The sequence below is a fragment of the Trachypithecus francoisi genome, unplaced genomic scaffold (genome assembly GCF_009764315.1).
Source record: "Trachypithecus francoisi isolate TF-2019V2 unplaced genomic scaffold, Tfra_2.0 Lachesis_group14, whole genome shotgun sequence".
Taxonomy (NCBI): domain Eukaryota; kingdom Metazoa; phylum Chordata; class Mammalia; order Primates; family Cercopithecidae; genus Trachypithecus; species Trachypithecus francoisi.
In genome coordinates, this window is record NW_022681459.1 from 55,110,263 (window position 1) to 55,125,741 (window position 15,479).

The window sequence follows — 15,479 nt, forward strand, 5'->3', positions numbered from 1 at the left end:
AGCCAGGCCATCACCGTCTTAGCAGGCCTCTCAGTCACCGTCCCTTACCTCCTCCCCTCCTAAGTGGCATTTTTTCTGTCTGGCTGTTTGCATTCAGCGTTACACTTGAAAACTAATTCACGTTATAACTAACGCGTCACAGTAGTTCCTTCCTCCACTGCTGCGTAACACGGCCGTGTATGAAATCCATTCTGTTAACACACATTTGTGCTGTTTCCAGTTTTTGCTTTAAAATTTCTTGAAGCTCCCTTTTACGGTACATGTTATGCATTTCTGTTAAGTGTATACCTGGGAGTGGGCCTGCTAGGTTTGCATACCTCTGAAACACTTTGCTAAGGGATTTTCAAAGTGATTCTACTCCCGTCAGAAGTGTATGCAAATTCCCAATGTCCTACATCCTTGCCAACACTTGACACTGTGGAACCTTTTCACATCAGCCTTTCAGATGGCTTTGCAGTGGTATCTATCAAGCTCCATTTCGTTTTCATCTGAATTTCCCAGGAGACAAAGGGATGCCGTTGGGTGTCTGCATCTGTGAAGTGTGAGTACAGATGTATTAGTCTCTCCTATGAGGCCATCTGCCTCCTCCTTTCTGACTCACAGGCGTTCATATCTAGATAGTACACATGTGAGCCCTGCTGTAAACAGCCTCCTTCTGTGACTTGCCTTTTCACCCTATTCATGACGTCTTGGATGAAGAGAAGTTCCTAACTTTAACGTAGCCTAGTTTATGACTCTTTTATGACTGGTCCTTTCCCTTTAAAATCATGACCACATTCCCACTGTCATGAAGTCCTGTTCTACAGCAGGAATCAGCAAACGAAGGCCCATCACCTATTTATGTAAATAAAATTTTGCTGGAGAGGGCACAGCCCATCTGTTTATGTACTGTGTGTGGCTGCTTTGGCCCTATCGCAGCAGAGTGAAGTGGCTACAAGAGACCACACAGTCCACAGGCTCAAATATTCACTATCTAGGCCTTTACAGAAAACATTTGCCCACCCTGTTCTAAAACATCCATCTGGAAGGTGACACTGACTTCCATCATATGCATTTCTATGTCACCTTTCCCCAATTTGTGAGTATTTTGATTATTTCTAATTGTCCAGTATTCTAAAACATACATCAGCTAACCATGTCAATTACTTTCTGAAGTAAACTTCCTACAGTGAACCTTTAGCTCAAAGGAATATCGGATACCTTCAAGGTTCATAACGCGTGATTTCCAAGTAGCCCTGGCAGAAAGGGCAGCGGGTCACAACCCAACAGCCTGGTTACACGCATGTCAAACGCATCCCCAACCCAATGGGAGGAGGTGCCTGAGGGGAGAACACTCTCTCCAGAAAACAACTGCTCGGTGAATTACGGTATTCTGGAGAGGAGCACAGAACAGTCCAGCTGCCAAGATGCACTCCAGAGGGAGACACTCAGAGTCCTCATGATGGAGCAGAGGTGTGGCCATTATTCCCACCTGGCCTCTATTGTCCCATAAAATGAGGCAATAGTAGTATTCCAAAGAGCGTATTGCTTCGCATGATTCTAACAATGACTGGCCGGGCGCGGTGGCTCACGCCTGTAATTCCAGCACTTTGGGAGGCCAAGGTGGGCAGATCACGAGGTCAGGAGATCGCCATCCTGGCTAACACGGTGAAACCCCATCTCTAATAAAAACACAAAAAATTAGCCAGGCGTGGTGGTGGGCGCTTGTAGTCCCAGCTACTCGGGAGGCTGAGGCAGGAGAATGGCGTGAACCTGGGAGGCGGAGCATGCAGTGAGCCAAGATCGTGCCACTGCACTCCAGCCTGGGTGACAGAGCGAGACTCCGCCTCAAAAACAAAAACGAAAAAATGTTAACAATGACAAAAAGAATAACCAGCCCCGAGTATGCATGGAAGTGTCAGGCATGGTTCTGCAGTGCCTTCCGCGTGGTTAACGACCCACGCACCTGGGCACCTGCAGAATCAGGCCTGTTTCACTAGGACGTGCTGGCGGATTGCCAGACGCAGAGCTCCTTCTGCTGGGTACCCAGCCCTGCACCCAGTGATGGGAAGCATAAAATTACAAGGCTGGGGTGACGGCCAGACCTGAGTGAAACCAGCTTCTACTTCAAGTTAAAATCAGCTTCACAGATAACCCTCTCAGAGTCACAGGCTTCATCCAGACCCGTCTGCACCTCATTGTTATGTCAAGCCTGTCTGTCTCTTGGCAATAACAATTACAGAATATTACTTCTTTTTCTTTGTCCCAAAATTGCCATACCCGTAGGTGAACTAAGGAAGGGCTGGGTCCTCACCAGGCTTCGTGCTTCACACAGTGCTGCTTTAATCCCACTAATCACAGAAGGCCGTTACTGTCCCTGTCTGCAGACGAGGAGACAGGCTCAGGAAATGTGGTTAACATGCCCAGAGTCACACAGACACAAAGGCAAACTCAAGCCAAGCCCCAGCTCCTGACCTGAGGTCCCACACTGCTCAGGAGAGCCATGTGATCCCAAGTCTCCAAAGACCTGGGGACAAATCCGCAGGCTGAGAGCCACCCACAGATACACACACAACAACATTCATTCACCCAGCCCCAGCCACTCTCCCATGCGCTGCTCAGCCCTGGATACAAAGACGCTGAAGACTAGCCAGGCTCCTAGGGGACTGTCCATCAGTGAGTGGACATAGACCCCACGGTCCTTTCTCTACACTCTGGCCACAAAGACCCTGTGAAAATCCCATCATGTTAACACCACCACCCCGAAAAATTTCCAATTGCTTCTAATCATGCTCAGCGTAAAAGCCCAAGCCCTGCCTAGGCTGACGGCTCCTGCGGGCCTGGCCCTTCCTGCTTCTCTGACCAAGAGGCCGACACTCATCACTCACTGTGGCCCCTCCCACTTTTACTATGCTGCATAAATATTCCTTAAATGCTACACCTCTTCTGCCTCTGTGCCTCTCTCTGAATGTACCGTTCCTCTGCTGGGACCAATTTCATCTAGAACAGGGTCAGCAAACTGACCACCAGCCAATCCTGCCCACCAACTTTTGTAAATAAAGTGTTATGGTAACACAGCTGTGTGACTTCCTTTATACGGATTCCCTGTGGCTGCTCTGGGCCACAATGGCAGAGCTGAGCTGCAACAGACCACAGGGGTCACCAAGCCCAGGCTGTTGACTGGCTGCCCTTTCAAGGACAGCCACTGTCCGCTGCTCTCCGTCTGTGCAGGGCCGGTAGCCACCTTTCCACAAGAGCACCCTCTCTCGGTCTCCACCTCCCGGGCTGCAGGAGGAGCCCACGGTACTGCTTCCTGTTACCTACTGTTCTCCCTCCTCATCACCTGTGTCTGGTGGGCACTACTCCCCGATGGGGAACACAGTGAGGTAACGGGTAAGCCCTCTCCAAAGAATGAACCAGACAGGAATGCACCCCCAGGCGCCTGCACAGCTGCCTCCCAAGCTCCTCTAAGTCCTCGCTCAAAGTCAGCTCCTCAGTGTGGCCCACCCTGACCGCTACCCACCTACTTCAACAGCCCCTTCCCCTCCTCAGCCCTCACCATTGCATCAAGCTGATCCCAGGCCTTTCCCCACAGCACTCCTCACCTTCCACAGCACATCAAATCTACTTCTCAGTGTATTGTTTGTCTTCTCCCAACAAAATGTGAGGTCCACAAGGGCGGAATGTTCGTTCAAGGCCTTGGAACGCTGTTTGCCCCACAACGGACCCTCAGTCCTTCCTCGCTGAGTGCACGAGTGATCACGACGTGCAGCAATTCTGTCAGACCCAAAGGGGGCCACGGCCCTGACACTTGGGGAGAAAGACGCATGCGCTCACTTGGGACAAGAACAAGCATACACTTCTGGGTTTGGTTTTGATAGTGGAGAAGACAGAGGTGGGGAGAGACAGAGCACGCAGGACACCGGGAAATGTGTGCAGGCTGGCCCGGGGCAAGGTCGGAAACAGCCTGGCCAATGAAGGCGCGTGCAGCAGCCAGGAGAGAAGGCCTGCGTGCCAGGGAAGGGGCCCGGCTTTCAACACAGGGCAGTGTGGGCCACCAGGGGTGGTCAGCGAGGCCGTGGTGTAGGCAGCCTGACATCAACTGCCTTCAGTGGCCACAAAGAGGGTTCTCAGAAATACTTCCCACTCCCCAAATTTTAAACTTAACTTGAAGCACAAATTCGAAAAGGCAAGTACGTCATGATCGGAACACAGGCAATAAAAACACCCCGTGAGCTCCCGACACTCCGGTCCCCACAGGAAAACACACATGTGCAAGCTGAGGCCTTTCAATCAGTAAGCAAGACTAGAAATTATGCAAATGAAATACATTCAAGTATGCAATGAATTTTAAATGACAGAACTACAGAAAACTTAATTGCTGTATTAGCATGCTATAAAAACACTAATCATAAATGTAAAACAATGCATGCACATACTTACATCTAAATTGTCCCGGTGACACAAAAATCAAATTGTTCCCTCCCACCATGTTCATATGCAAACCTACCTCAATACACTGCAGAAAGAAAAGATAATACTGGAGCTTCACTCATCATTTTTAACCATTAGACTCACTAACGCAAATGTTCAATGTTTAATTAGTTTTTGTGCCATGTTTCTGAAATACCTATTTTAAAAAGAGCCAGAAATATGATTCTCTATAGCAGTAATTTTTAAGAAGTTACTACCCTGCTTGCATAAAATGTAAACATTAAGTAGTATTACTTGTGGCTGAACGGTATGTTCTAGACTAGATGTTAGTTTTTCATAAAAGACAAGTCATGTTTCTCATCATTCTTCATTGAAGTGGCACTGCCCACTCATCAATTAAAAATAAGGCTACTAGAATCATGTTAATTACAAATCATAAAAACAATGAAAAAGAGTCATTAGTTTGCCAGACCCTGAAATAGGTTCCCATTCAAGCACAGCTTTGGTTATCCGCCTTTTTAAGCTGGACAAATGATAAATTCTCAATTCTGGGTGTAACTGTTAACATCTGGATCCTGGACGGACTCTCGGACTGGGATAAACCCCTCCCATCTTACCCTACTCACCCGAGCCCTCCCAGAGGACATGCTCCTGGCTCTCAGCGAGTCTCACTCAGCCTCTCTCCTCCCACGCGGGCCCTCCAACGCCCCAGGCGGGCTCTCCTGCCCAGGTTCCTCAGCCCGGGTGTGTGCTGCCTGCAGTGGCAGGCATAGTGCATGACTTTCAATGACCTGCTTCCCAGGTCGCTCATGTATATCTCACCCTGTCCCACTGGAGCCTGAATGTCCTAGAGCAGCTGTCTCCAACCCTGGGCACACGTGAGAACCCTCAAGAACCCAGGTAACAGGATTTCCTGAGCTCCCCAGGAGATGCTAACATGCGACCAGAATGGAAACCCACAGGTGAAGAGGGCAGGCCTGAACCTCCCTACCCTCGCCTCCCATCCCCCGCCTAGCCGCAGGGTGGCACTCTGTGGACTGCATGGTTCTCAGCATGCCAGAGTCAGTCAACACCCTGGTGCCTGAGTCCACCCTAGAGATTCCAATTTGCTTCATGGGCCTGGACACAAGGATCGGGAAAAGCTCCCAGGAGAGCTGAATGGGAAGCCAAGGTTAAACCCTGGGATTCAGGGAATGATAAAGAGGCATCCTTGATTGGGGAGACCCCTTCCCTGCTGAGGTCCCAATCCCCACCATTGTCCCAGACGTTCTTGAAACCCCAGCACCTGCAGAGGGCCTGGCTGAGGCAGATGTGTGAGTAACACGTGCTGACTCGGGGATGGGTGACTGGCATCAGGTACTGTGCTCCCCAAATCTCTACTTTTACAGAAGGCCCAGAGCCATGGTGCAGCATGACTGCCTGGGGAGCTGGATGGCATCAGTGCTCACCAACACAGGGCACGGAGCACGGCAAATGCACAGTGAGCACTTGTTCGCGGAAAAAGAACCAACGCTTGCTCCCTACTCTAGTTGTGAGAGTCCTCTTACCCCACCCCTATAGCCTTTGGCCCCTCAACTCCCTTCCCTGTCACTTCCCAGTTCTTCCTGTCCCAGTTCTAGTCCCCTCCCAAGAGACTGCCAGGAACAGCCTCCCCTTGCAACCAGCACTGCTCCTCCAAGCCAGACACTGGGCAAGAACAGCCTGGTCCCTGAGTTGCCTGCCCACACGCCTGTCCACAAGAACCTCTGAATGCATGGTCTGATGCAGGGCAAGCGCTCAGTAAGGGACAGACACAGGGCAGCAGTGCACTGGGAGCATGGGAATAAGATCCTGAGAGAATGGGCTCCGTCTCCATGTAGCCTAGGTCTCTTGGGGCTGGAGAGGGTAAGAGAAAAAGACAGACCATCTACCTGTCTGTTCTGCAGGCCCCAGGGGGACAACTTGGTCTTCTTCCCTGCCTGCTATTTCCTAGCACCTGACACAGTGCCTAAAACACAAAGTGCTCAATAAATGCTAATGGATGAATGGAATGGATGAACAGAATGGATGAAAGAATGAACCAACCAATGGCTCTTTCAAGGCTTTTCTCTTCCAGAAACACAGGCTCACCACTCCCCACTTAAATCCTTCAGGATAAAACCCAAGCAATGGGGCGAGATAGGGAGGGCAGTAGGGTGTCTGTCACCTGGCCTCCTCTTGGGCCCCTCTACCCCAGCCTATGTTCCTGCTTGTCCCACCACTACTGTGTGCCCCAGCTCTTACGTCCTCCCCACTTCCCACTAGCAGAGAGAACACTAACATCCCTTTTGAGACGTCACGTAAGATGCCACCTTCCCCAAGAAGACTTACCTGGCATCCTCATGAACCCTTTCTTAGCATCCTACACTTGCAAGGACAAGTTTTGCTCCCTGACCTAACATTTATTTTCTACTCATCTGTCAATCCAAGCCCAGAGAGGGCCAAGAACCACCATGTTCATCCCTGTGCCTTGTGACTACAAGTCTCCACATCCTCCCCTCCTTCCCCACCTGCCATGGCCTTGCGGATCCCAGGTGTGAAGTCCCCTCCTAGCAGAAGCTGACCCTCAGCACTAAATTGCCCCCACGCTGTAGTACTCCTCCACCCCCTGGTTCATACTTGTGTCCTGTCCAACCTACAGTATGTAGTCCCGGCCTCCACCACCACTGTCACATCACAAGTCTGTAGCACCCGACCTCCTCCTAATGGCAGGCTAGTGTCTCATTCATCTCCATCTCCCAAGCAAAGGGGCCCTGCAAGGAATGATGGTTAAAGGACTACATGTGTCTTTCCTTTCAAATGACAAAGCCCTGAGAACGCTCAGGCTTTCTCCTATGAAAAGAAAATACTTAGGCCCCCAAGATCACTAAAAAACTCAAGCTGGAACCTGCTCAGGGCAAACCTGCCTCCCATTCTATCCAAAGTCACTGCGCTGCTCACTGAGACAGATGCACATCTGATTTGCTTCCTTTGGAAAGGTTCATCAGAAACTCAAAAGAATGTAACCATTCGTGGATCACCTATCTGTGACCCGGAAGCTCCCTCGCCACTTTTTACATGTTTTGATCAATGTCTCATGTCTCCCTAAGTGTATAAAACCAAGCTGTGCCCTGACCACCTTGGGCACCTGTCGCCAGGACCTCCTGAGGCTGTGTCGCCAGTGCGCCCCCAACCTTGGCAAGATAAACTTTCTAAATCAACTGAGACCGTCTCAGATTTCCTGGGTTCACACTCTCACTTGCCTCGCCAGGATTCCTGACTAAGACTCCGCCTACACCCACCTGCCCTCCTGTCCACAACCAGCAAAGTGGGGCTGTCTGTCACCTCCCCCTCTGCTCCTCTGTCCACTGAAACCAGAGTGGCCATTTCCACATCAACCCCTACGCTACACACATTAGGGAAGTGGAACCATAACCCGCAGAGGCTGAGAACTAGAAGAGAAGAGTATAAAATGACTCACGTGAGACTTTCCACCTAGACACGGCACATCCTTAACAAACAGAAAACGCAGTTCGGTATTTTCATCAAAACTTCCTACAAACTAACCTGAGAAGTTTGCAGCCTATCTTAGGGGACATTTCGAAAACTGGATATAAACTGGAAAACTAGGTTAAAATACAAAAGCACAAAACAAAAACGTAAGCAATCGCAGCAAGTCTGATTTTAATTGCAAGGAATATTTAATCAATAGATATTCACTGTTCAGAGCTGCATCTGCACTTAGGATTACGAGGTACTAAGCTGCAAATTTATTAAGACTCATGAGCCAGAAAGAGTCTTTTAAATACTAAAAGTCAGACCCAATTTAGAGTAAACACTTAGAGCACACTATTGACTTAGCTCCAAAAATAATGAAAAAGGAAAAGAGAAGAAAACTGTCTATAACCAATTCTGAAATGGTCGCCAGGGCCAGACTCACTCGCAATGGTAAGCCCGAGCTAAGAGTACCAGGGCGTGCTGATGGTCACCACCGCCCACGCCAACCTTTCCCAAAGCGCTTCCAGACACGCAGCTCAGTGCTAGAGCTGAGGCAGCAGGAACTCCGCACTCCACCCAAGAAACACAAACCGCTTCTCTCATCCATCTTCTTCTTTTCCTAACAACACTACTAATACTTACAAAAAAAAACTTGGTCAAACATATGTCCTTGTTTTCAGCATATCTCAAACAAATTTAAAACCTATTTCCCTGTTTCAACTCCTCGGAGTTGAAATAACCATCTATGCTGAAACCTTTCTATATCATAGGCTGGAACATATAAAGCTTTTCTAATAATAAAATCTGAGGAAAAAAATACCGTTGTTGTAATTATGATCTATCCTTGTTTTCTGCCAGTCCTGTCAAACCAAGCTTAAAATTAAGCAAAGGATGGAAAATGTCAGCTTAGTCATAGCAAAGGCCTTTATCACTGCAACAAAGCCAGGGCAAACCCGTGGGCGTGGCTGTCAGGCCCTACTCAGGCCAGACGCCCACAGTCCCTGCGCACAGGAAGGAGGCGCTGATGGGCGGCGCGGTGGGACTTACTGAGAGGAGCTTCCACGTCATTGGACGCACTGGCTTAGGGATTCCGGACCAGCTCAACTTCCGTAATTCCTCTGTTGATGAAAAAAGAGACAAGGAGAAATAAGATTTACAAAAGGTTAGCAAACCTCCCCAGTGCTTTAACACATTCCATCTGTTTTATTAGGAGGCAATGAGCTCCATCAACAAATTAAACTAAATGATCAACATTTCAGATACCGATTGATTTCAGTATCCCAGAGAAGATAAGTGACCATTCTACTCAAACCAAGCTACAGGTCACCTGTTTACAACAGAATCCAAGTACATGTCTGCAAAAGGCATCCCCGGTGTCCCTGCAGCTACCCTGGGACAGGTGAGGCGCCATGACCCCTTCCCTCCTTCAACCAGGGAAGTCCAGAGAACACCAGCCTCCTTCACTCCCACCGCCTCCTCTCTCCCTCCCTCCCACCTCCTCTCTCTCTCCCTCCCACCTCCTTCTCTCTCCCTCCCCCTCCTTCTCTCTCTCTCTCCCTCCCTCCCACCTCCTTCTCTCTCTCTCTCCTCCCTCCCACCTCCCTCTCTCTCTCCCTCCCACCTCCTTCTCTCTCTCTCTCTCTCCCCCCCTCCCTCTCCCCCCTCTCTCCTGAAGGCTTTTACCCCAACCTGATCATGTTAATTGGTTTTCCTTTCTTTCATCCATCTCACTTTCCATTTACTATTTAAGCATACCTATATGATGCCGTTTTTTCTCACTACTGGTTTTGAAAGAAATCATTTCATGGAGATAAGTTTGTCTTTACACACCATTAATTAAGGATGTGGCCAAATTCTACACAGACAAAGTCTTCAAGGTAGTCTGATACAAGTCAATGAGGCTTTATAAATACCTACAAGTAGAAAAAATCACGAGATGGGAGGGGCTGGCCAGAGGCAGAGGGGTCCTGGAGCAAGGTCCAGTACCTCCAAGGGCAGGGAAGGACAAGCATCGGGGCAGAGGGGTAAGGATGTGGGCCCCGCATTCCATCGACCTTCTGAGTCTCCTTGAGTGTCTTATTCCCATGCCCTGAAGGGCGGGAGAATCCATTTCAATGTCTAGGTATAGCAACACTTGCCCCATCCCACAGAAACTCAAGTCATTATTTCTTTCCTTTAAGTTAGGAATCTACCATTAGGTTCTTCTCCTAACAGCTTGGAGCTAATGATTAATAACAGGAATAAAAGAAATGACTAAAGAGAAGACGTTGCTAGTATAATCAACAAAATACAAAGTCCTGACATCTAATCTTTTTCCAATTACTAAAGTCTAAGTAAAATAAGTACAGAATAATTGGGCGACAGTCGCAGCAATAACTTGCATTTTACAGCAATCTCAGAAAATATCAAATCTTCCCCAGTACCCTAAGGATATTATGAAAAGCAGGAACCTCATATCCGAACACCAATAATGTAATGTTTACCAACCATGTTCCCAGTGCCTCTCCCTCAGCATAACTCTGGTTTTCTGATTATGGTTTATGAGGAAAAGCTGAGAGCAAACTTATTTGTTAATGTTCTCTGAACCTCTCTCCTCACTGGAAGAAATTCACAAAAACTCAAAAATCCTGAATATACATAATGAGACAAGGCTCTAACTCTGCTCAAGCTTTGGTGTTAAAAGAGAGTTTTCATACGTCTTATCTCATTTGATCCTCAAAACAAGCTTGTGTTACTTAGGGTTGTGATCACTATTGTATATGAAAGAACTAGTCTCAGAGAGGTTAAGTGACTTGACCAAGGTCACACAGGAGCTAAGCAACCTTCAATACCAGGGTCTTTCCACTACGTCCCTTCCATTCTTAAAAAGACTTTTGTAGCACAGACAAATCTCACTTCTGAATACAGACAAAAAGATCCAAAGTAAAACCTTAGTAGATCAAAGCACAGCAGCAGGATATTCAAAGAATAATACACGTAAAGAATGAAGGAGGGACGGTTCAACGTCGGGAAATCTTGTAGCTTTACCGACATGCTGAATGGGGTTGACAGGGAAGCCGCATGACCATCCTCATAGGTGTTTGGTGCATCTTTCTAGCAGAATCCCAGCTTTGCGAAGTATTCACACCTCCCTGCAGCAGCCCTGTAGGTGGGGACTCAGCTCAGAGGCAGCTGAACCCACAGGTCGGCCTGGTTGGAGCCCTGCAGAGCTAGGCCACACCTCACCAATGGCTGAGTCAGCAAAGGGCCTAGGCCCCGACCTAAGCCACTGAGCACAGACAGCTGAGGGCTTCTGAGAACACCCTGCCCGGTTCGTGGGAAGTTCCTGGAGGCAACCCACTCCTCTTCCACTGAAAGCTACCAGGGTCAGATGTGGGGGTCGGAACTGCTGCAACCATCTGCACCCAACCAGCCTGAGGAATGACGTCAACAGAGACAGAGGCAGAACTGAGAGAATGGCAGGAAACAGAGTTCTGAGATAAACAAGATGGCCAAATACAGGAACATTCAAAAATCAATAGCCCTTCTCTGCCAGCAAGAAGAAAATAACATGGCATCAACTTAACAAGAACTGTACAAGACCTCCTGAAGAAAACTACAAGTCTTCACTTTAAGACTTACCTAAACAGGAGGAAACACCAAGCTCACTGACACCAACCTGCATTTACGAAGCTCCTCCTCTGGGCCAGGGGAGTAGGGGAATTACAAATGTGAACAACACCAAACACAATCCCCGCGCCTACACAGACCCCTGTGCCGGACAGCCTGCCTGGGCTTAGAGAGTCCCCTGGGCTTCCAGATCTGCCCTGTGCATAAGAGAGCTCACCTGTGCTTAGAGAGCTCACCTGTGCTTACGAGCTTAACTGTGCCTAGAGAGCTCACCTGTGCTTACGTGCTTAACTGTGCCTAGAGAGCTCACCTGTGCTTACGAGCTTAACTGTGCCTAGAGAGCTCACCTGTGCTTGGAGAGCTCACCTGTGCTTAGAGAGCTCACCTGTACTTACGAGCTTAACTGTGCCTAGAGAGCGCACCTGTGCTTACAGAGGTCACCTCCCATTCCAAGGAAGAGCAAAGTAAACATACAGCTACCCTGAGTGCTCAGATGAAGAGGCAAAGGGTGCCCTGAAACCGTAAATGGGGAATTGTACCTTGTTAAGAAGGTCAGGGAGGTTTTCTTGAGGAAATGACAATGAGGATAAGATCTAAGAATGAGGGGAAATGAACGGAGTGAAGAGGGAGGCCAGCAGGGGAGTAGTCAAAGCCCAGGGAACATCTAATGCAAAGCCTGGATTATCCTGGAGAAGAGACTGGGGGGCCAAGAGTGGTCATAAGGAGACCACTCAATGGACTACTTCACAAGCCCAATGTAGGGGTGATGATGGCAGTGAAAGTAAAGCAATGACCAAAGAGATATTTGGGAGCTGAAAGCAAGAAGACTCAAACAACAGACTAAATAGAATACATGGATCTAAGACTCAAATTTATAATGCTGTCAGGTGTCACTTTAGAAATCTTCAAGTTCAATGCAAACCCAATCAAAATTCCAATGGGATACACTTATGTGTTCTGAAACTTGGTAAGTTGACCCTAAGTTCACCTGGAATTTGACTGGCATAAGAAGAGCCAATAAAATTCCCAAAAGGAATAATGTGAAGAAACTCACATTAACTGATAAGAAAAACATATAATGAAGCTACAGGAATTAAGATAATAGGGTTCAGAGAGACAGACTAAGACAAAGAAATCAAGGACACAGAACGAATGGCTCAAAATCAAGCCTATGTATTTATGAGCACTTAGTTATGATAAAAATAGCATTTCGGCTGGACGCGGTGGCTCAAGCCTGTAATCTCAGCACTTTGGGAGGCTGCGACGGGCGGATCACGAGGTCAGGAGATCGAGACCATCCTGGCTAACCGGGTGAAACCCCGTCTCTACTAAAAAATACAAAAAACTAGCCGGGCGAGGTGGCGGGCGCCTGTAGTCCCAGCTACTCGGGAGGCTGAGGCAGGAGAATGGCGTGAACCCGGGAGGCGGAGCTTGCAGTGAGCCAAGATCCGGCCACTGCACTCCAGCCAGGGAGACAGAGCGAGACTCCGTCTCAAAAAAAAAAAAGCATTTCAAATCAGGGGGCAGTCAACCAACGATGGCCATACAATATGGTATCTGGAAATTCGACCATGTATCGTATCTTACCATACACAATTCCAGATGCTTACAGATCTAAACAGGTGGGCGGATGAGTGTGCGTCTGTGTGTCAAGGAAAGAGTGAAAACACTAGAAGAAACTACCCAGGTGGGGGAAGGGCCTTCCTAAGCAAGACACAAATCTCAGGAACTATAAATAAAAGTATTAACAAATTAACTATATAAAAGACTGGAAATGACTGTACAGTGAAGGACTTTTGATATGCAACCAACAAATGACCGACAGAAAAATACATGCAACAAAAATAAAAAGGTTAGCATCACTGACATACAAAGAGCACACAGTAAAGTAGGAAGACGAACAGCCCACGAAAACTGGAAAATGCACAGAAGAGGAAATGGAAATGGCTAGTAAACATAATAGTGTAAAGACATATGACCTCAGGCTGGGCACAGCAGCTCACGACAGCAATCCCAGCACTTTCGGAGGCTGAGGCGGGCGGATCACTTGAGCCCAGGAGTTTGAGACCAGCCTGGGTAACGTGGTAAAACCCAGTCTCTACAAAAAAAAAAAAAAAAATTAGCCAGGCATGATGGTTTGCACATCTAGTCCCATCTACTCAGGAGGTTGAGGTGGGAGAATCAGTGGAGCCCGGGAGGTTGGGGCTATAGTGAGCCATGATCACTGCACTGCACACCAGCTTGGGCAACAGAGTGAAACCCTGTCTTTTAAAAAAAAAAAACAGAAAAGACACATCACCTCAATAGTGATCAAACAACAAATTAAAACAAGAAATCTGTCAAAAATAAGCTGGATAACATTTTTAATGAATGGTAATGCCCAATACTGATAAGACTTTGGGTAAGTAGCCACTCTCTCACAGTTTGGTAAAAGCGCATACTGGCATAGATTCTTTGTTGGTCAAATTTCAAAAGTATATAACCTTTAAGCAGCAAGGTTTTTTTGTTCTTTTTGTTTGTTTGTTTGTTTTGAGATGTTTTGAGATGGAATCTCGCTCTATCCCTCAGGCTAGAGCATAGTGGTGCAATCTCAGCTCACCTCAACCTCCGCCTCCCGGGGTCAAGCGACTCTACTGCCTCAGACTCCCAAGTAGCTGGGATTAGAGGCAAGTGCCACTGTGCCCAGCTAATTTTGGTATTTTTAGTAGAGACAGGGTTTGGCCATGTTGACCAGGTTGATCTCGAACTCCTGACCTCAGGTGATTCGCCCACCTTAGCCTCCCACAGTGCTGGAATGACAGGCGTGAGCCACCGCTCCCGGCCTTAAGCAGCAACTTTTAAGAAACCTATTCTACAGAGAGATTTGCAAAGGAACGCAAAGGCTATCTATGCACAAGGATGTTCATTTGAGTGATGCCGTGTTTTAAAATGCCCGTGAATAGGGAGATGATCCATGCACTGGAATACACTGTTGCCATAGAAAAGAATGTCTGTCTTTTTGTGTGGATATAAAGTTTATCTAAATGATCAAGTAAAAAGGGAACAATGAAAACAGTCTGTAGATACAATGATGATTTCTGTAGCATATACAAGAATCTGAAAGCACAGGAAGAATCTGGGGAGGGGTTCCCAGGATGGAGTCAAGGATGACAGAAGACTTACTTTCCACTGTACACCCTACGGTGTTTCTACAAAACTACAAAGTTTCTGTGACATCGCCACTTTAATCTCCGATTTGTCAAATTCCATGCAGCTCTCAGGGCCCATTGCAAGACCTACCACGTCTAAGATGCCTTCCTGACAACTACAGTCCTCACTCACTTCTCTCTTCTGTGAGCACCAATGACAGGGGGTGTCATGAGCACCCGCCTTGTCTCCTAGGAGTAATGTATGTGTTCCTGAAGGTCAGACTCCACCACTTGGCTTTTTTCTGTCTCCAGTTAAGTGCTGGACAGAATGCTCCATCCTTTCTTCCTCCCCTTTAGTGACTTGCTTGTTGCGGGGTGTGATATTTTGAAATCAAAGTATAACTTACATATAATAAATGTATTGCTAGGCCAGGCGCAGTGGCTCACACCTGTAATCCCAGCACTTTGGGAAGCCAAGGTGGGTAGATCACCTGAGGTCAGGTGTTCGAGACTAGTCTGGCCAACATGGTGAAACCTCACCTCTACTAAAAAATACAAAAATTAGCCAAGCATGGTGGCTGGCACCTGTAGTCCCAGCTACTCAGGAGGCTAAGATAGGAGAATCACTTGAACCTGGGAGGCAGAGGCTGCAGTGAGCCGAGATCACACCACAGCATTGCAGTCTGGGTGACAGAGTGACAGTCTGTCTCAAAAAAAAAAAAAAAAAGGATTGCTGCCCTCAGAAAAGACACAGAACATGTCTATTGCCCTTTTCTAGTCATTCTTGGCCCCCACTCCAAGTTAACTGCCTTCTGATATCTATCACCATAGACT

General features: G+C 47.8%; 1 protein-coding gene across 7 annotated transcripts in view; it reads right to left on the reverse strand.

Annotated features, from left to right (window-relative positions):
- The window catches only part of TBC1D22A (TBC1 domain family member 22A), a 407,988-nt gene that overhangs the window by 278,622 nt on the left and 113,887 nt on the right, over positions 1–15,479 (reverse strand). For all 7 annotated transcript variants that reach the window (XM_033233545.1, XM_033233543.1, XM_033233544.1 and 4 more), the window contains exon 5: positions 8,956–9,026. In XM_033233545.1, the coding sequence (XP_033089436.1) occupies positions 8,956–9,026 (71 nt within the window). The remainder of the gene's footprint in view (positions 1–8,955; positions 9,027–15,479) is intronic.